This window comes from Oryctolagus cuniculus, chromosome 4 (genome assembly GCF_964237555.1).
Source record: "Oryctolagus cuniculus chromosome 4, mOryCun1.1, whole genome shotgun sequence".
Lineage (NCBI taxonomy): Eukaryota > Metazoa > Chordata > Mammalia > Lagomorpha > Leporidae > Oryctolagus > Oryctolagus cuniculus.
In genome coordinates this window covers 93,942,246-93,961,675 of record NC_091435.1, presented here as the reverse complement: position 1 = coordinate 93,961,675, position 19,430 = coordinate 93,942,246, and the positions used below count along the sequence as shown (strand labels likewise).

The 19,430-nt window shown below is 59.5% G+C and overlaps 2 protein-coding genes across 8 annotated transcripts; one reads left to right on the top strand and one right to left on the bottom strand.

The window, feature by feature from the left end:
• Window positions 1-1,790: 1,790 nt before the first annotated feature.
• Window positions 1,791-10,525, bottom strand: CHRD (chordin). 3 transcript variants are annotated; one of them, XM_051818844.2, is made up of 23 exons: window positions 10,255-10,524; window positions 9,910-10,013; window positions 9,386-9,515; window positions 9,151-9,279; window positions 8,964-9,063; window positions 8,787-8,874; window positions 8,325-8,466; window positions 8,081-8,221; window positions 7,916-7,998; window positions 7,692-7,839; window positions 7,459-7,565; window positions 7,218-7,337; window positions 6,500-6,656; window positions 5,961-6,181; window positions 5,449-5,562; window positions 4,851-5,129; window positions 4,679-4,772; window positions 4,500-4,556; window positions 4,151-4,254; window positions 3,646-3,748; window positions 3,125-3,279; window positions 2,899-2,998; window positions 1,791-2,255 (listed from the first exon to the last, which is right to left on the bottom strand). In XM_051818844.2, the coding sequence occupies exons 1-23, from the start codon at window positions 10,400-10,402 to the stop codon at window positions 2,200-2,202; spliced, it is 2,880 nt and encodes a 959-aa protein (XP_051674804.2). In that variant the 5' UTR covers window positions 10,403-10,524; the 3' UTR covers window positions 1,791-2,199. The 3 variants fall into 3 exon arrangements, 2 of the variants coding, with proteins under 2 accessions (XP_051674804.2, XP_051674805.2); XM_051818845.2 differs by having other exon boundaries at window positions 1,791-2,252; XR_007908820.2 differs by lacking the exons at window positions 1,791-2,255; window positions 2,899-2,998; window positions 3,125-3,279 and having other exon boundaries at window positions 4,487-4,556; window positions 10,255-10,525.
• A 1,826-nt stretch (window positions 10,526-12,351) lies between these two features.
• On the top strand, window positions 12,352-19,318 carry THPO (thrombopoietin). Of its 5 annotated transcripts, XM_051818854.2 has the most exons (7): window positions 12,379-12,511; window positions 13,843-14,006; window positions 14,249-14,376; window positions 14,653-14,739; window positions 18,077-18,244; window positions 18,477-18,557; window positions 18,674-19,318. In XM_051818854.2, the coding sequence occupies exons 2-7, from the start codon at window positions 13,994-13,996 to the stop codon at window positions 19,046-19,048; spliced, it is 852 nt and encodes a 283-aa protein (XP_051674814.1). In that variant the 5' UTR covers window positions 12,379-12,511; window positions 13,843-13,993; the 3' UTR covers window positions 19,049-19,318. The 5 variants fall into 5 exon arrangements, with proteins under 5 accessions (XP_017202442.1, XP_008264813.1, XP_008264812.1 ...); XM_017346953.3 differs by having other exon boundaries at window positions 12,352-12,511; window positions 18,477-19,318; XM_008266591.4 differs by having other exon boundaries at window positions 12,374-12,511; window positions 14,301-14,376; window positions 18,489-19,318.
• Window positions 19,319-19,430: the final 112 nt, after the last annotated feature.

The window sequence follows — 19,430 nt, the reverse complement described above, 5'->3', positions numbered from 1 at the left end:
GCAGTTCTCAGAGTGCCTGGGTCTGAGTCCCAGCCCTCGCTCCCGATTCCAGCTTTCTGCCACTGCACACCCTGCGAGGTAGCAGGGGATGGCTCAAACAGCTGGGTCCCCACCACCCACTTGGGAGACCTGGATTGAGTTCCTGGTTCTTGGTCCAGTCCAGTCCTGACCCTTGCAGGCATTTGGGGATTGAACCAGCAGATGAGACCTCTGTCTGTCTGTGTCCCTCTAACTCTCAAACAAATAATTTTTTAAAAGTTTGTGGTCCTGGGCCGGCGCCGCGGCTCACTAGGCTAATCCTCCGCCTAGCGGCGCCGGCACACCGGGTTCTAGTCCCGGTCGGGGCGCCAGATTCTGTCCCGGTTGCCCCTCTTCCAGGCCAGCTCTCTGCTGTGGCCCGAGAGTGCAGTGGAGGATGGCCCAGGTGCTTGGGCCCTGCACCCCATGGGAGACCAGGAAAAGCACCTGGCTCCTGGCTCCTGCCATCGGATCAGCGCGGTGCGCCGGTCGCATCGCGCTGGCCGCGGCGGCCATTGGAGGGTGAACCAACGGCAAAGGAAGACCTTTCTCTCTGTCTCTCTCTCTCTCACTGTCCACTCTGCCTGTCAAAAAAAAAAAAAAAAAAAAAAAAGTTTGTGGTCCTGGCTGGCGCCACGGCTCACTAGGCTAATCCTCCGCCTGCAGCCGGCACTCCAGGTTCTAGCCCCGGTCGGGGCGCCGGATTCTGTCCTGGTTGCCCCTCTTCCAGGCCAGCTCTCTGCTGTGGCCCAGGAGTGCAGTGGAGGATGGCCCAAGTGCTTGGGCCCTGCACGCACATGGGAGACCAGGGGGAAGCACCAGATCAGCGCGCTGTGCCGGCTGCAGCAGCCATTTGGGGGGTGAACCAACGGAAAAAGGAAGACCTTTCTCTCTGTCTCTCTCTCACTGTCTAACTCTGCCTGTCAAAAAAAAAGTTTGTGGTCCCTCCTCAGCTGGAGCACCATTTCCAACTAAAGCATGCTAGGCCCTGAGCTGTGTAAGGCGCAGGTTCTGACTGAGCCCTGAGAGGGAGCTGGTGTCTGTTTCACAGAGGGGAGACAGGTTCACAGAAATTCAGGGACTCAGCTAGCTCACGGCTGGGGGCCTCGGGCTTCGCCCGCCTGAGGCGGTAACTCCTTCCCCACATCCCGCCTGCCTGCTAAGCAAGGCTTGGCCACTTTCCCTGCCCCGGCCATCACCAGATCCCAGGTTCAGTGCACAGCGACAGGTCTGCAGGTACATGAGCTGCCCTTGTTCTCTCACTCCCCTGGAGCCCGTGGAGCCCGCAGGAATGGGAGGGGTGGAGAAGCGGGGACAGGAGGAGGGCTTGCTTCACATCAAGACAGGCTCAGCCAAGGGCTACACAGGAGCTGACTCCAGCCTCTCTGGACCCAGAACGGGTCCAGAACACAACTCGTTTCCAGGAAAGAAGAATAAAAGGAAAGTGTTTGCCTGCCTTTGGACAAAGACGGAGAGGCTGGCACCACTTCTGTTTCTCTCTCTGGAGCGACTTCAAACATGGAGTCAGCAAGAATGCCAGCCATGCGGGTAATGACGCTGGAGTCTGCACCCTGCCGCAGGTGGCCTGAGGCCCGAGGCCCTAGCCTGTCTCCAGCACAGTCCCAAGCGCCCGTGCAGAACGCAGGCAAGAGGGCCAACTGCACCCCATCCAGTCTCCTCCACCCCCCTAGGGCTGCAGGAAGCCCCTGGAGCCAGAGCTCCCCGCCCCTCCCACCAGACCCTGGCCACACAGAGCCGACCTCAGGCGCAAAGACTGAAAAACAGAATGTTTTAATAAATACACGACTCTCCAGCAATGACTCTGCTCAGCTCAGGGGCAGCAGGAGTGGAGTGGGGAGAAGGGGGTGACCCTTGGTGCTGAGTGAGGATAAATTAAACTCCCGATAAGCCAGTGACATTATGTACAAAAGGAAAGGGGTTGGGCTTCAGGGCACAGGCCAGGGTGGGCAGGCCAGCAGTCGGGGTGGAGACGGCCTGGGCCTGGTCTGGCTGCTCGCCCCCCGTGGAGGTGGTGCCCAGAGGTAGTGGGGTGGGCAGAAGAGGCAGGTCGGAGGAGCCAAAGGCACTGGGTTTCCGCAAAGGAGAACGCGGGGTCCACGGCGCCGCCCCTTCCCCCAGCTCAGGCCCAGTCCTCTTGGTCATGCAGCTTCCGGCCATTCCCTAGGAGCCTTCGGCTGCTTTCTCAAGTTCCGGAACAGTCCTGGTCTCTGGGGCTGCTGGAGACAGAGGGAACCAATGTGGGAGGAAGAGAGAGGGAACAGGCAGGCATGCAGGGCAGAGCAGGGCACCTCTGCTCTGAGGCCAAGACAGGTCACAGTTTTCTAAGCTGTGTGACCTCAGTCTTGCCTAATTCTTCTGAGCTTCAGAAATCTCATTTTAAAGAAAAGGAACTAGGGCTGGCACTGTGGCGTAGCAGGTTAGGCTGTTGCCATCTGCTGTGCCAGCATCCCATATGGGCATGCCGGTTCCAATCCAGCTCCTGGCTAATGTGCATGGGAATGCAGCAGGAGATGACCCCAGCACTTGGGCCCCTGCACCCATGGGAGACCCGGATAAAGCTCCTGGCTCCTGGCTTCAGCCTGGCCCAGCCCCGGCCATTGAAGCCATTTGGGGAGTGCACCAGCAGATGGAAGACCTCTCTGTCTCTCCTTCTCTGTAACATTGCCTTTCAAATAAATAAATAAATATTTTAAAAAAAGAAAAGAAAAGAAAAAAGAAAAGGAAAAGAAAGGAAAGGAAAGGAAAGGAACTAAATATCAACTCCACAAGGTGCTGACAGAGTGGGCTGGAGTGGTATTTGGGAAGCAGATTGCACTGCTCCTGGGGCTCCCTCACCCCACCCCCAAATCCCTCACTTACACCCCCGGGGTGTGCAGTGGGAGCAGCACCGACTCTCCTTCCCGGAGCCACAGGCCAGCGGCAGTGAACAGTCGTCCCGCTCGCAGTGGGGCACCCCTGCCTGGGGTGGGGCAGAGCAGACACTGAGGATGGCCTTCAGCCTCTGCAGGGAAGCTTGCCTAGAAAGGTCTTCCGATTCCAGGCCAGGCCCCGGGGCCCGTGTCACACAGACCCTCTCCCCACTCACCCCGCATCTGCAGGTGATACAGCTCATCTCTCCAAAGGGGGGCACCGATGGGTGCCAGCTCTGGCTCTCTGGGAACCACTGCCCTGCAAAACGGCAGCCCCGGGGCCCGTCGGCCTGCATGGGGTCCCCCAACTGGGTGCGGGCCCCTGATCCCACTGTTGAGAACGAAACAGAAAGGGGTCAGCCCGAGAGACCAACCAGGTTTTCTTTCTCTGAGTCCCCAGCACCTAGCAGTGTCTGGCACCGAGCAGGGGATACACATGGATGGAGGGAGGAAAGGTGGATGGGTGGATGGATGGATGGGTGGGTGGGCGGGTGGATGGATGGATGGACAGACAGATGGATAGGGCAGGCTCTAGAACCCCACATTCTTTGCACTGCATGGAGAGCCCTGGCTCCAGGCTAGGCACAAAGCAGCACTCAACACAGGCTGAACTGGCTGGGAAGCCCCCCTCTCCACCCTCAGCCAGGACAAGGCCCGCCCCAACTCCAAAGGTCGGGCCTCCTTGCTCCCCTCTCACCTGGACACTGTTTACAGCAGTCTGTGGGGTTGGCGCGAACAGGCTGGGCACAGGCCAGCCGGGGACACTGCACCTTCTCACAGTGCACCTCTCCAGTGCCCCCCTGTAGGGATCCGTGGAGTGAGGGGTGTCAGGAGGGAGGGCAGCTCAGAGCCTCCTGCTTCTCTCCTCTCCTTTCCCCACCTCAGGTGCCCCAGAGGCCTGGCCCGGCTTTGCCCATCTCAGCTCAGTCCCCACTGTAACCCCGCCTGGCAGGTGCCACTGCACCTGCTCTGGGGAGGAATGGAAGATGCCTGGGTCACGTGGGGCTGCTCCACTGGCAGAGCAGGACTCACACCCAGCGCCCCTATTTCCCTGGCCCAACAGGAAGCCAACTCTCAGAGCCTAGGGGACTTTGCCCATATTTTTTCCAGGCCAAGCATGGGCTCCCCTCTCCTGGCAGCCCCCTCCCCATCTCTGCAGAGCCGGCTGGGTTATGGCACCAGAAAAGCTTGGGTGGCCATACCTTGCAGGTGCAGACAGCACACTTAATTAAGCCAAAGGGGGGCACGACGGGGTGCCACCGGGTACCCGCTGCCCGCCAGCTCCGGTCACCATCAAAATAGCAGCCTGGAGGGTTGGGAGGGGGACAGTGCCCAGATGCCATTAGTCCTGAGCTCATCAGCTGGGTCCACAAACAAGACCTGAGCCTCAGGCACCCACGCCAGCCTAACCCCAGGGCCTACCCTACCCATGGATCAGTAACACTGATGAGGCTTGCAGGTGTCAGCCCCACCCCTTAACTGTCCCCGTCCTGCTCCAATCCAGTGGCTCCTCTGGCTCCTCCCACTCCTGCACGCACCCTTCCAGCTCACCCTCTCCCGGGTCCCGGCTCCTAGGCAGCCCTGGCAGCTCTCTGACATCTTGTTTCTCTGTGGAGCCACAGAAATGGTGAAGGCAGAGAGTGACCCCACCGGTCCAGTCCTCCCTCGAAGGCCCATCCCCCACCAGGCTGATGCCTCTACTACCCTCTCCTTTCCTGCAGGAAACTCACCCGGGCACACGGGGCAGCACTGGTCCAGCACCTGTACCGGCTGGGAGCAGCTGGGTGGTGGGCACACTACAGGGTCACAGATCACTGTCCGTCTCTGCACAGAGAGGCAGGGGCTTGAGGGGGTCCCTTGCCCTAGACACTGGGACCCAGTTTACCTTGTAGGGCCTCCTACCTGGCAGGTGCAGAGGGAGCAGAGCGGGTCATAGTTGGGCGCCCAGCGTGCCCCATGAGGACGCTGCTGCCCCTCGAAGAAGCACATGTTGGGGTCTCGGGGCCGCACAGGACCACCAGATTTGGCGGGTGCTGGGACCTCAGGACCAGACACAGGGGGTGGTGCTGGCAATGCAGCTGCCACTGCCGCTGCATCCGGAGCCCCAGGTGTCTGCACACCCTCGGCCCCGGCTGCAGCCAGACGCAGGCCACCCACCTCGCAGTGATTGGCGATGTGTACCTGGGAGGAGAGGCCTACTGAGGTAGCGCAGGGCCCCCGCCCCTTGAGTCTCCACCAGTGGCAGCCAGACAGCCCCCAGGCCATACCCCTGCCCCCAAAACCCCATGGTGCCCTGGGAGGGTGTATTTAGCCACAGAGATCTATCCAGCCACCAGGGACAGGGCTGTGGGCTGCAGTCCGCCCATGGACCTTCTCTGGCATGGTCCTTCCCACAGCCAGGGAGGCTGATACCCCCACCCCCAGGGTTTAGAGGCAGCAAGCCACCGCTGCCAGGACCCAGCCACATGCCAGCCACATGTCATCCCCACAGAACTCCTACCTGCCCCCGAAGCTCCCCTCGGGGACTCCCCTTGGTGGAGATCAACAGGGAGGCAGTGCCCTGAGCCAGGTGCCGCAGCAGCTCAGGCTCCAGGTCCTTTACCACGCCCTGGGCCTGCAGAGGGAGGGATGGAACAAGATACGGAAGGGCCCGCCTCCTGTTCCCCTACGACCACCACCATTAGCAAGTGAAGAAACAGCCCAGGGAGATTAAATAAGCTCTCCCTAGGGTGGCCAAGCCCCTCCAGACTGAGTGGGGCTCTGAGGTCCAAGTCCAGAGCAACGCCTCCCACAGAATAGCACATAGTACCCAAGGAAGCCGCAGGAGGAGGGCATAGAAAGGAGAGTGGATAAGCAGAGGCAGAGGCAGGTCCATACCCAGGTCTGTCTGATTGCTGAGCCCATGCCAGCTCCGCAATCCCAGGCTGCCCCGCTCTCTGCTTCCCCCACCACAGGCCCTTCAAGCTCAAAATCAGAAATTTTCCAAGCCTCATGCTACCATCACGTCCTCACCTCTGGGCCGTAGAATCCCTTCAGCAGCCGCCGGGGTCCTGGCATCCCAGGAGGCCCGAGGAGGTGGGCAGTGACGGTGCCCTGCTCTGAGCCACCAAGCCCAGCCAGCAGCACTTCATAGTGCAGGTGACAGTGGGCATCCAGGGAGAGCCAGGCATGCCCAGCTGCCTGGCTCTGCACAGGGGGCAACACCAGGGCTCCTGCCAGGGGCACAGGCAGTGCTGGGTCCAGACAGAGAAGTGACAGATGAGAAGGCGGCCCAGAGAAGCCCCTCGGTCCCAGCACACCCCATCTCCCCCAACACAGACTCCATGAGCTGGAAGGCGCCGTCCACAGGCCCAGGGCCTGGGAAGCAGCAAGTCTTAGACCCTGCACCAGGCAACAAGCAGTCTGCCGGAGTCCCCACCTTCTCCAGAGGCCAAGCCGGAGCTCAGGCACAAAGAAACACGCACCAGGTCTGACCTCTGCCACCATCTCTCACATGCTTGAGTCACAGGTCAGAGGACGTCAAAGAGCAGGCAGACCCCCGGGGCACTCACTCTCATGGCGGGCGCTGTGTCCACTGTAGGGCAAGGTAGCCACGTGCCCCCGCAGCTCGCCGTCCGGGAAGTCCTTGGTGCCCACGTTCAGGAACAGCTCGTTCTGCAGCAGCATGTGCGCCCCTCGGGCACCCAGCCCAGGGCAGACACCCGCAGTCTGGGAGGTTGGGGGATGGGGAAGGATGAGGCCCCTCAGCTTTTCCATCAGCCCAAGGTTCTGCAGCCTTCGCTACACCCATGCACGCTTTCACACCCCAGGAATGCGGGACCAGAACCTCGCAGGCCCGCCTTCCAGCGCCTCCTAGATATGTAACAGCCTTGAAGAGTTTCAGCTCTCTGAGCCTTCCCTCCCTCAGCTATGAAACGGGTACTGTGAAGGCCAGAAACATAGGAAAGGCCACCAGGACAGCAGCTGGCACGTGGAAGGACCCAAGCGGAAGCAGCCAGTGCCCTCGCACTCAGCATGACCTGGGCGACTGCACTACTCTCCTGTCTACTTTCTCCCACTCGAGGGTGAGCTCACTGAGGACAGGGCCACATCTGATTTTCCATGCACTCCAGCCCCTAGTCTAGAGCTCACTAAAAATGTGTCAGATGAACAAATGAATCAGGGAGAGAAGCCCTGAGCGAGTGAAGGAGACTGAACATCCCTGCTCATGCAACCTAGCCTCCCCCAGCCCACACTGGCATCCCTGCACATGGGCCCTGGGGCCCTCACCATATGTCCCCCTGTGCGGAGCACAGCCATGTGGCACAGCACAGTGCGCTGGTTCCTTCGCTGAGGCTTGGTCTCCAGTGTCATGGCCACCACCTCACTGCTTGTACCTACAACCTGCACCTGATGGGCAGGGTTGGAGGAAGGCAAATTAAGTAGAGTGACGCTGAAAGCCCAGGACCTGAACCATCGCAGGTCCAGGCCCTTCCCTGCTACCCTCCTCTCCCCCTACAGCCCCTCTTACCTGATAGATCAGAGAGCCATTTCCTAGCAGTGTGAGGCTGGCTGAGCCAGCAGCCCCAGTCTGGACAGGAGTCAGGGCATCAGCTCCACAAAGGACACTTTGCAGGACTGCAAGACAGGTTGTAGCAGGGCTGCTGCACCGTCACTCATAGCCCTGGCCCCCAGGATCTTTCCCACATCCATCCTGGTCCCTTCCCTGGCACGTCTGCGGGTGCTAGCCCCACCCTGCCTCACCATCGCAGCTCTGCCTGGCAGCAATGTGCCCACTGATGCGCAGCTCCGGCCCAGCTGTCCTCGCCAGAGCCATCTGCAGCTCTCCCTGCACTAGCCAGTCCATCTCCTGTGCTGTCAGGTCGGGCAGCACCTCGGCGAAGCCCGGCTCCTGGGGACAGAGCAGGGCGCGGTGGGCACCAGCAAGAAGCCAGAGCTGGCAGCAGCCGAGGCACAACCTCACATACCTGGGCTGAGCCATTGGCCTGGAGCTCTCGCAGCAGCTGCCCCTGGTGTAGAATCTGGAGCCTCAAGGGAACCCGGGACGGCCCTGCAACAGTCGCACGTGTGGCCCTTCCTCTGGGAAAGGTGCTCCCCTCCTCTGCTCCCTCTCTCCTCCCCAGCCCGCTTACCCCCATTCCTGGGGTCCAGCAGCCCCCTGAAGAGCAGCAAAAAATGCAAGGAGTCTTCTGTGTCGCTGAGCGTCAGCAGAGTGACTCCCCCTACACCCGGCTGCTGGGGGCCCTCCAAAGTCAGGATGGCGCTGAAGGTCTCTGCGGGAGCGAGGGCCATGAGAGGCCACCAGAAAATCCTCCCCTCGGCCCACCCACCTTGGGACTCAGACTTGCACACCCAGGGGCCATTGGCTCCCCTTACCTGCAGCCAGGGCCCGGTGCCGGATCAGAGGCCCCCAGACCTCCCCTGAAGGGTGAGTGGGTGTCACGAGTGCCACATGCAACTGTTCTGCCCTGAGGAGCCGCAGAGACAACCGAGGCACTGCCCGCCACACCCCACAGACCTGGAGCATCGAGACAAGAGGCCCTGCGCTCAGGACGCACACAGGCCAGCCCCAAGGCCCCGGCCTGGAGAGGAAGGTCTGTGGAGAGGAGCCCCCAGAGCCCCCCTAAGAAGCTTAGGAAGGGGCCCAGGAACCTGATGCTGGGGTTCAGGTCCTGGCTCTACCACTCCCTAACTGCGTGACCTTGAACAAATCCCTCGTCTATAAAATGGGCATCTTTCTCGCTCTGGGCTCTCGCGGAGACCAGAGGAGGCAGCAGGGCACGCGCTCTCAGCACAGCACCCAGACCAGGCAAGCACTCATGAGTGGTATCATCTCACCAGGCCGTCCTGAGTGGGGGCTGCGGGGTGTTCAAACAGGACGCTGCCAGTGGGGTCAGAGAAGCGCACCCTGGTGGGCCGGTCCAGTCTGGAGAGGAGAGGGCAGGTGAGCCGGGTGGCCCAGCCCCCCCACCTCCTGTTCTCCTTCATCTCCTCCTCCCCACCCCCTCCCCTCACCGCCGGTAGGAGATGGAGAAACGCAGGCTGGAGCGCAGCAGTGAGACCCGGGCACGTGCCACCGCCTGCGACCTCGTCCCTGTCAGCAGCGCCACAAAGTCTGCACCGGGAGGAAAGATGGACTGAGCACTGTCAGCTGCCGCTGGCGATACGGCCTCCTCACGACCCTACCCCGGGCCCCGCCTACCAGTGTGGCCTTCACCGCGCGCCCGATCCTCCGAGCCCGGTTCCCCGCGGTCGCTGTAACTGCGGTGTTCGGGGTCCCGCGGATACTCAAAGGACAGGCCCGGTGGCTGCCGCTCAGCACCGCTGCGTTCTGTGCCAGGGTTAAGGGACACCGCCTTCAGCGCGCGCTGGGCGAGCTGCCCCGAAACAAGTGGCCCAGGACCTGGGATCGCTGCCGCCTGCGGAGCAGGCCTTACCCTGGGGGCAGGTCTGGCAGCAGTGTCCCGGTAGCTGCCTCGGCTGCCCGCAGGCCAGGGCTGGGCACTCGGGCTTGATGTTCTTGCAGCTGACTCTGCCAGGGCCCCTGGCACGGCGAGCCCACTGAGGCTGCTCGGGGAGAAAACGGGACAAGCAAGTCAGTTCTCGATGACCAAGGGGAGCGAGCCGGCGCAGCGCGGCAAGGACGGCGCGCACTTCCAGGCTGCGTGGCCCTACGCAAGTTACCTAACCTCTCTGGGCCTTGCCTTCCCCATCTGGGAAAAGAACTGGATCCCTCTAGCAGAGTTTTAAGTTAAGTGACAGGGGAGACGCGGCCGGCGCAGAGCCGCGCGCATGGCGGGTGATCAATGAGTCAACACCTGAGACCCGCAGGGCGGGCGGCCAGGACAACACCCCCAAACGCTCGGGTGTGCGGACCAGCTCCGAATCCACGCCGCCGGCTCGGGAGCCCAGCGCTTCCCAACCCGTGAGGGCCCGGGCCGCGGCCGCCGCGTCCACTCACCGCCTCGCAGGCGCACAGCACGCAGCGCATCACCCCGAAGGGCTCCCCCAGGTCCGGGTGCCACGTCTCGTCCAAGGCATAGACCTTCCCGCCGAACGAGCAGCCTGCAGGGACGGGCTTGGCTGGCGGCCGCTGCCCAGCTCGTGCCGGGTGCCCGCCCCGGGCGCTGCCCGCCGGGCCCCGGGGGGCCCCTGGCACCGCGCGCCCCGCAGCCCCCGCCCGCCCCTCCGGGCCGCCCGCCGTGCGAGCCACCTGCGCCCCGCCGGCCCCTCCGGGCGGGCGCGGACTTGCCCGGAGCCGACTCCCCGCCCGCGTCTACCCCCCCACCTCCGGGCGCCCACCTACCTGCCGCTCCCCGAACGGGCAGCGGCTCCTTCTCGGGACGGATGGGCAGCGCGGGGGGCTCGGGGCCGGCGCCGCGGGCCGGCTGGGGGCCGAGCAGCAGCAGCCCGAGGAGCAGCAGCGGGGCCGGCGGGGCCGGGAGGCTCGGCATGACGCGAACGGGACAGCTGGGGAGGCGGGAGGGAGGAGGGCGCGGGCGCGGGAGGAGGGAGGAGGGCCGGGCCGGGGGCGGTGCGGCGGGAGGGGGCCGGGGCCAGGGCCGGGGCAGTGCGGCGAGGGGCTCGTCGGGCGGCCGCGGAGTCGGCGCCGGGCCGGGAGGGGCGGGCGGAGCGGCCGGGAAGAGCGCGGCCGGGCGGGCGCTGACCCGGGCCGTATGTGGCTTCGAGTGCCCCGGGCGCCGGCTCCGGCCCGTTTTATGCCCCGCGCCCGACGCCCCGGCCGGGGGCCTCCTCCTCAGCAAACGGGGCGGCGGCGGCGGCTCGGCGAGGGGCCGGGCTGAGCCCGGGGGGTCCGGCCCAGCGGCAGCGGCCCGGATCGCGAGTGGGGGAGGGGAGGGAGGGGCTGGGACCGGGCAGGGGAGGAGGGAGGGGCTGGAGGGGAAGGGGGAGCGGAGGGGGGAGGGGGAGGGGAAGGACCTGGGGGCGCGTAGAGGGGGAGGAGAGGCGGGCCTGCAGCCCCCCGCTGCTGGCGGCCACAGGATGGCCGGACCCCGAGGTGTCCATGTCAGGCCCAGGTCGGGAGTCTCCGGCTAGGCAGGGGCGGGTGCTGGGCCTGAGGCCCCGAGGGTCCCAGGGTGAGGACCCTGCTCCTACCCAAGGATGAAGACTTTCCTTTCAGGATGACAAGGAGCGGGAGAGGTCCATCCGCGGATGTCCCCTGGAGCCCGGCCCACAGCACCACCCTCTCTCTCACTGCCCCCAGGTGTCTTCTCATTGCAGTGCTCCCAAGACAGGCAGGGTGCTCCTTCTGTCCAGTGACAGCGTCTCCCAGGTGGACCCGGCCATCATCTCTTGCCCTCTCCTGCGGGCCCCTCTGCCTCTCCAGCCTACTCCCCAAACGCCCTTTCCTGGTAGTGGCTGCCCCCCCATGCCCTCCCACCCCCACACACCCACCATCCCCGCAGCCGTCCCAGCACCCTCCTTCCTAATCTCAGGAGGAATCTCTTCTGGCTGAACTAGAGAATTCCGGGATCTAGGCCATGCTCCCTCGCAGGCAGCCCCATCCTGGGGAGGAAGACAGGAGAAAGCCTGGGGAGGAACCTGTGCGGGCAGGGGGTGTGCCGGGAACAAGGTCAGGCCAGGAGGCCCCTGAGGACAGGGGCTATGGGGAGACCAGGACTGAGGGGAAAGCAAAGGAACAGAGCCATGGCCAAAGGCAGAGGGGCCAGCAGGGAGGTATTTGCAGGGGAGGCCCAGCAGCTGTCTTTCTAAGACAGGGACACATGGGCCTGGTTATTCCTCTTGTCACATGTGGAATGACAGGAGATGGAAGAGGGAGAAAGGCAGGGCACGGGCACCAAGATAAGTGGACCTGAGCCGGGCTCAACCCAGCACCCGCTACTCGTGTTCCCATCCCCTCAGCTGGCCAAAGCCCTCTGCCAGAAAATGACCCATAAGAGGACCCCTGTAGCACAGGCCATACCCAGATCCCCACCTGGAAAGGGAGAGTGACAAGACGGGACTCCCTAGGGGGTTATAGGAAAGTGGGAAGGCAAGAGCCGATTGGATTTCAGCAGCAGGTGTGGTGTGCAGGGAAAAGAAATGTAGATAGCCAGGACTGAAAACCCACCAGTCTGAAGCAAGACCTCTGTGCCGCTTCCTCCAGGACACAGGTGTCCTGCCAGATCCTCCTCCCCCCACCCCCCCACCCCCAACAACAACAACAACAAAAACCCTCTGCTCCTTTCCCACCTCTGCCCGTTGTCAGGTCCCAGACTTCCCATCTCCTAGGAGAAGACAGAGTCCCCTATCCAAATCCTCCTGTGGTGTGTGTGGGTGGAGGAGCTGGGCTCCACTAGTGGACCATGGTCCAGGCAGGGGCTCCGGGTCCAGCGCGGCTGGGAGGAGAAGGCGTCACTTCCGGGGGCCTTTGCCAGTGTCCAGTGGCTCCCTGCTCTCTGATTGGGCAGAAGTGGCCAGAGCAGGCGTGTGACCCCACTGCCGTGGAGAGGCTGTGCCCCAACGCCACAAGTCTTCCTACCCATCGGCTCCCCAGAGCACTGCCTGCTGTGCACCTGGGTCCTTGAGCCCTTCTCCACCTGGTGAGTGACAAGCAGGGTTTGGGGTTAGGTGAGCGTAGGAAGGACAGGAAAGAGGAACTGGGCTTGCAGCTGGGGGAGGGGCAGGCAAACTGGAACCTACAGGCACTGACCTTTGTCGAGAAGAGTGGAGCCTTCCCAGAATGGGAGGAGCAGGACAGAGCAGGGGTAGGGGGTGGGGTACTGGGTTCCGAGGGACTAATCACAGACATAGTAGAACACAGCACAGTCCTGGCTGACCCTAGAGAACAGGGACCTGGGCCTGGGGAGAATGTAAGACAGGAAGTGCATTTAGGGCCTGGGGAGCATGGTACCAAGATGGACAGAGCCCCAGTCTCCCTTCCTTCCTGGCATTCCTTACTGGCTTAAAGTTTTGAATCCTGGAGCCAGGGAAGCTGACTCGGGCCAGCCAGGGCACAAGAAGAGAGGAATGGGAGGAGGGCTGGTGCATGTTGACAGACCTACAGGAAATCCCAATATTGAATCAGGTGCTGGCCTCTTTGCACAACTTGTGAAAGGAGGAGGAAGCCTTGTGGGGGGTCCTATAGAGAAACCAGAAAGGGTCTGCAGAGGGGGCGGGGAGGCAGGTGCAGGCTATGGGACAGATATGTTGGCAGGTGTGTAAGGTGACGATGGAAGGTGGACCTAGCCTTGCTCAGCGGATGCCCGTTCCCGGGCTGCTTGCCCCAGGAAGGAAGTCCCCAGGACTGTTAGCCCATCTCTGGGCCACAGATAACAGGGTGTTTCAGAACCTGGTGTGCAGAGACACTCCAGGAGTCCTACGTGTGGGGATCACTGGGGGAAAGAATGAGAGGTGAATTTCTCCCACACCACCTCCTAATTCCTGACCTCTAGCAGTCCCAGTTACATTTTCACCTAGTTCCCCTCCTCGACTCCACTGCACAAAGCTGAAGCTTCAGTCACGCCTGTCCATGTTTTTGAGTCCCCTTCCTGGCCCTTCAGCCTGCTGGCCACTCTCTTCTCCAGGCTGGCACCACAGGACTTCCAGGCTCTCTCCCTGCCCCACATTTTCTCCCACCTAACAACCCAGGTTTCTCAGAACTTGAGGTCGATGAAGAGGTGGCATGTGTGTGTGTGTGTGTGTGTGTGTGTGTGTACATCCCGTCCTGCTGTTCTCAGCTAGGGGAGAGGCAAACTCACTGAGGAGCTGACAAAGGGGAGGCCACAGCAAACGTGGGAGCCATCAGAGTTAGCAATCTAGGCTCCAGTTCTGGGCAGTTCAGTGCTACCTGCCCAGCACCTGTTCCCCGCCCTGCCTGGCAGACTTCCCCCTGGAAACTTGATTGAATTATCATGGTTCCTGCCACTTTCAGCATAGATTCCAGACCCTCTCTGCTGGCCTACCTGTGCCCCGCCCCACTCAGCCCCCAAGTGCGAGAGCTCCAGCCGGCTCCATGGCCCCAGGAAGGACTCAGGGGAGAGGCCCCACTCAGGGAGCCACTCCAGCCAGACCCGCTGGCCAGAATGGTGCTGACTGGTAAGAGCCCATGTCGGGGGCTGGAGTCGGGTCGGAGCATGGCCAGGGGTGGGGGAGTGGACAGAGAGCAGACATATTGCAGAGGGGGTGGGATGAGGGACTGAGGAAGCCTGGGGTCCTTGGAGGAAGTAGCAGGTGGCCTGCATTTCAGGTCTGGGTCCTAAGTGGGAATTCCTGAGCCACCACCCGACAATGATTTCTTCCTTATCCACCCCTTTCAATCTCACCTCTCCTCATCTAAGAGTTGCTCCTCGTGGTCATGCTTCTGCTAACTGCAAGACTAACTCTGTCCAGCCCAGCTCCTCCTGCCTGTGACCCCCGACTCCTAAATAAACTGCTTCGTGACGCCCATGTCCTCCACGGCAGACTGGTGAGAACTCCCAAGCACTAGCCCCTCTATCCACTTCACCGGTAAGATTGCTCCCTCCCGTGGCTCCCTCTCACTCCCTTACCTGGCTCCACTTCCAGTATTGTCTTTGGTAAGATCATCGCTCCCTGCTGAGGATCCTGATTTGCCACAGAGACCTCTTGTAAAAATTCTAGTCTGGACTTATGATTCATGGAAGACTATTGAGATCATCTGGTCATTGGGTCACCGTACCCCCCATCTCAGCTCCCCTCTCCCCCCACCAATCTTTCTCAACAGAGCCAGTGCCCAGACGTTAACCCTTTATCCACACCTGTCCTGCTGCCTGCTGTAGACTTTAGCTTGGGAGAATGGAAGACCCAGACGGTAAGAATTAAGGCATCCCTCACTTTGGCTTCCTTAAGTCCTATCCACCCCTGCTCCTTCCTAGAGTCTTCAAAATTCTTGAGCTCCCTAACAATATCTCATCTTCAGCTTGGGCACCCTAATCCCATCTACATTCATTCAGCTATGATGATAGTCCATGGACAAGATGATGGCTTACAAGCCCAGCGTTCAATAGATTCAAAGCTGAACACCATGAAAAGCCAACAGAAATCTCTCATGGCTTTTGATCCATTCCCAATCAGTTTTCTTAGGTTGGCATCAAGAAATAAGAGTGATCTGTCATTCAAAATTAATACAAGGCTGAAAAATACCACTAAAATAATAACAACAACAACAAAAAGGAATCAAAATTTGAATGGCTAAAAGGAAAAACAAGCTAAATGGACTGACATTTTGCCTAACAGAAGACGTCCACGCTCCCCACTGGACTGCCTGGCTTCAATGCCCTCGTCTGCCTCCCGACTCGGCTTCCTGCCAGTGCAGGCCCTGGGAGGCAGCAGTGATGTTCAGATGGTTAGGGAGACCTGGGCTGAGTTCCCAGCTCCCAGCTTCTGCCCCAGCCCACCCCCAGCCACTGACGACATTTGGCATTTGAGGAGCAAACCAGGTGATGGGAGCTGTCTCCAAGTATTTGGCTCTGCTTCTCAAATAAGTTTCTTTAAAAATAAAAATTGGGGCCGGTGCTGTGGTGCAGCAGGTTAAAGCCCCAGACTGCAACACCGGCATCCCATATGGGCACCGGTTCGAGTCCCAGCTGCTCGACTTCCGATCCAGCTCTGCTATGGCCTGGGAAAGCAGAAGATGGCCAAGTTCTTGGGCCCCTGCACCCATGTGGGAGACCCGAAAGAAGCTCCTGGCTCCTGGCTTTGGATCAGCTCAGCTCTGGCCATTGAGGTCATTTGGGGAGTGAACCAGCATAATGGAAGACCTCTCTCTCTAGCTCTACTTCTCTCTGTAACTCTGTCTTTAAAATAAATACAATAATTCCTTTAAAAATTTAAAAATTACCTTCTTTTTTAATTATATTTTGAAAGGCAGAATTAGAGAGGAGAGAGAGGAGAGAGAGAGAGAGAGAATCTTCCATCTGCTGGTTAACAGCCAGGGTTGGGCCAGGCTGAAGCCAGGAGCAAGGAGCTTCTTCCAAGTCTCCCATGTGGGTACAGGGGCCCAAGGACCTGGACCGTCTGCTGGTGTTTTCCCAGGTGCATTATCAGGGAGCTGGATTGGAAATGGAGCAGTCAGGACTCAAATCGGTGCCCATATGGGATGCCAGGATCACAGGCAGAGGCTTAACCTGTTATGCCACAATGCTGGCCCAGCATGTCACAGTAATAACGCAGCTGTTTTAAAAGCTAGCAGTGCTAGAAGCCAGCACTTGACACAGTGTTTAAGCTGCCTCTGAGGCGCTGCATCCCATATCAGATGTCTGCATTCAGATGTCCTTGGTCCTGTCTCCTCTTGCAATTCCACCTTCCTGCTTATGTACACCTTAGGAGGCAGCAGGTGATGGCTCAAGTACTTGGGTCCCTGCCACCCACATGGGAAACCCAGGTCAAATTCCTGACTCCTCCATGCAGCCTGGCCCAACCCTGGCTGTTATGACCAGCTGGGGAGCAATCCAATGGATGTAGGCTCTCTGTCTGTCTCTGTCTCTGCCTTCCAAATAAACAAGTAAAATTTTAAAATATGATTTTAAAAAATAGAAGCTAGCAATTCTAGATTGCTGTAGATTTTTATGTTTATTCTTTAAGAATTTATTTATTTGAAAGGCAGAGTTACACAGAAAGAGAGAGAGAGACATAGATCTTCCATCTGCTGGTTTACTCCCCAAAAAGGCTGTAATTGCCAGGGCTGGGCCAGGCCCAAGTCACAAGCCAGCAGCTTCATCCAGGTCTCCTATGTGGGTGCCAGGAGCCTAAGCACTCAGGCCATTCTCTGCTGTTTTCCCAGGGGCACTAGCAGGGAATTGGATTGGAAGGGGGGCAGCTGGGACATGTTGATGCCAATGTCACAGGCAGCAGCTTAACACCAGCTCCTGATGTAGATTTTGTTAATATCCATATGGTGGACATATTCCTAGAGAGCCCTGTCCTAAGTGATTGCACTTATAAGTACTGGCCAAAGTACTAGATGTCCCCCTCAAGACACATGCTAATTTATTAAGAGGAGCCACATTGAGTCAACCTAAATGCCCATCAACTGAAGACTGGATAAAAAAATTATGGGATAGGTACTCTATGGAATACTACATAGCAGTTTTAAAAAATGAAATCCGGCCATTTTCAACAAAACTATTGAATCTGGAAAACATCATACTTAGTGAAATCAGCCAGTCCCAAAGGGACAAATACCATAGAAATTGACACTTTGAGAAGCAATGACTTGAACAGCCGTTGTCTTGACTGTCAAGGAAGTTTGTTTTTTTCTCAATGGAGAATGGGACTGGGAAGGGAGAGGGGGAAGGAGGTGAGGTGGGAATGGGTGTGGAGAGCAGGTATGATGGCAAGAATCACTATATACTTATGAAATTTGTACTCATTGTACTTATGAAATTTGTACTCATTAAATAGACAATTTCTTTGGGGGAAAAAAAAAGAGGAACCACATTAAACTAATGTGTGTACAGAAGGGAACAACTTAGATAGAGATTGGAGAAATGTTAGGAGTAGTTAAAAAAAAAAATCAAAAACCTGTCTGATTAGCTTGGAGAAAAGTGGTAGTCTCATGGGCCAGCAGGAAGTGCTTCGGCCTGGGACTCAGGACACCTCTGAGTCGGAGCCCTTGTGGGTAAGTCAGCTCTTCCACCCTCGCGGTGCCTAGAATCCACCTTGCCTCAGCTCTTCCCAGGCAGCTGGGCCAGAGAAGAAGGCAGTGCCTATGGATCCCTGGGGTCCCAGCTCTGCCATTCGTTAGTAAGCCCCTTCCCTTTGTTCTGAGGATCACTACCATAGAGTCTCATCTCCACCTTTATGTGACAAATCCCATGATCCTACAATTTTATAGCAGGTAGATTCGCAGCACCAGAACCAAGAGGTAAAGGCTGTCATAGGGCAGACTTCAGCTAAGTAACAGAGAACTTTTTTCAGTACATTGGAAGTGTAAGACGAGACCGGGTTAGCGGACACTGGAGTTACTGAAGCAGAGGCTGATGACCAATTGTCGGGAGACTGAGGAATTCCTGCGCTGGGTGGGACCTTGGTCCTGTCCGGTTCTCAGCTCCTATGATTCATCCTGCTGGCTACTCCTACAGGCTCCCCGCCCACTGTTAGAATGCCCTTTGAAGCAGTCCACGTTTCTCTATCTGTCGCTTTCCCAGGAGCAGACCAAGGCCCAGGACATTCTGGGAGCAGCGACCCTTCTGCTGGAGGCAGTGATGGCAGCTCGGCGACAGCTGGAACCCACCTGCCTCTCCTCCCTGCTGGGACAGCTTTCGGGGCAGGTCCGCCTCCTCCTTGGGGCCCTGCAGGGCCTACTTGGAACCCAGGTAAGTCCACAGTCGAAGAACCCATAGACACTGTCCTTTGACTCGGTTCGCGTAGAGGACCTGAGGGGAAGCAGGGCACTCCAGAGACCTTGAGGGTAGAAGAGTTGATCCACCAAGGAGCGTTCCCTCCCAGACAGGACGCCGGGGTGCTGCTCCCCTCCTTCCCGTGTAGACGAGGGAGACCTGAGGGCTGGCCCTGGCCTCTGGCCTCAGGCCCATCTTCTGCCCTCAGCTTCCTCCACAGAGCAGGACCACAGCACACAAGGATCCCAGTGCCATCTTCATGAGCTTCCAGCAGCTGCTCCGAGGAAAGGTGCGCTTCCTGCTGCTCGTAGCAGGGCCCACGCTGTGTGTCAGGCGGGCCCCACCCACTGCCGCTGTCCCAGGCAGCACCCCTCTATTCCTCACACCAAACAAGCTCCCAAACAGGACTTCCGGATCGCTGGAGACCAGCTCCAGGGTCACAGCCAGAACTACTGGCGCTGGACTTCTGAACAGGCTGCGGGGACTCAGGGCCAAGATTCCTGGTCTGCTAAACCAAACCCTGGACCGAGTCCCTGGACACCCGAACAGGACACACGGACCCCTGGGTGGAACTCACGGACTCTCTCCTGGGCCCTCAGCCAGCACCCTGGGAGCCTCGGTCATTCCCCCAGAGACTTCGGACGCAGGTTCCTTGCCACCCAGCTTCCAGCTGGGATTCTCTCCTTCCCCAACCCATCCTCCTCCTCCATGGTACACACTCTTCTCTCCTGCCCCAGCCTCACCCAGCCACCTGGTCCAGCTCCAGCCCCTGCGTCCTGACCATCCGGCTACCACAGCCAACCCTGGCAGTCCTGTGCCGGCTGCAGCCCACCCTCAGAATCTGGTGCCGGGAGGGTGAGGTGCTCAGCTGGTGACACGGCCCATTCCCTCCCCAGGAGAGAGGCCGGGCCGCATGCCCGCTTTCGCCTGAAACCCAAAGCCCTGGTAACGAGGGACACACGGCGCAAACCATTTTTCACTGTATGTTATAAAATTTCAGAAGCTCCTATTTTTTTAAGCTATCAACAATATTCATCAGAGCAGCCAGTACCTTTGGTCTGTTTTCTGCACACGTTTGCGCCTCACCAAAGCTCTATGTGCTTTTCCACACGGCAGTTCTGGAAAGGCCTGAACTGGCTCGGCCTTTGGACAGAGGTGCAGA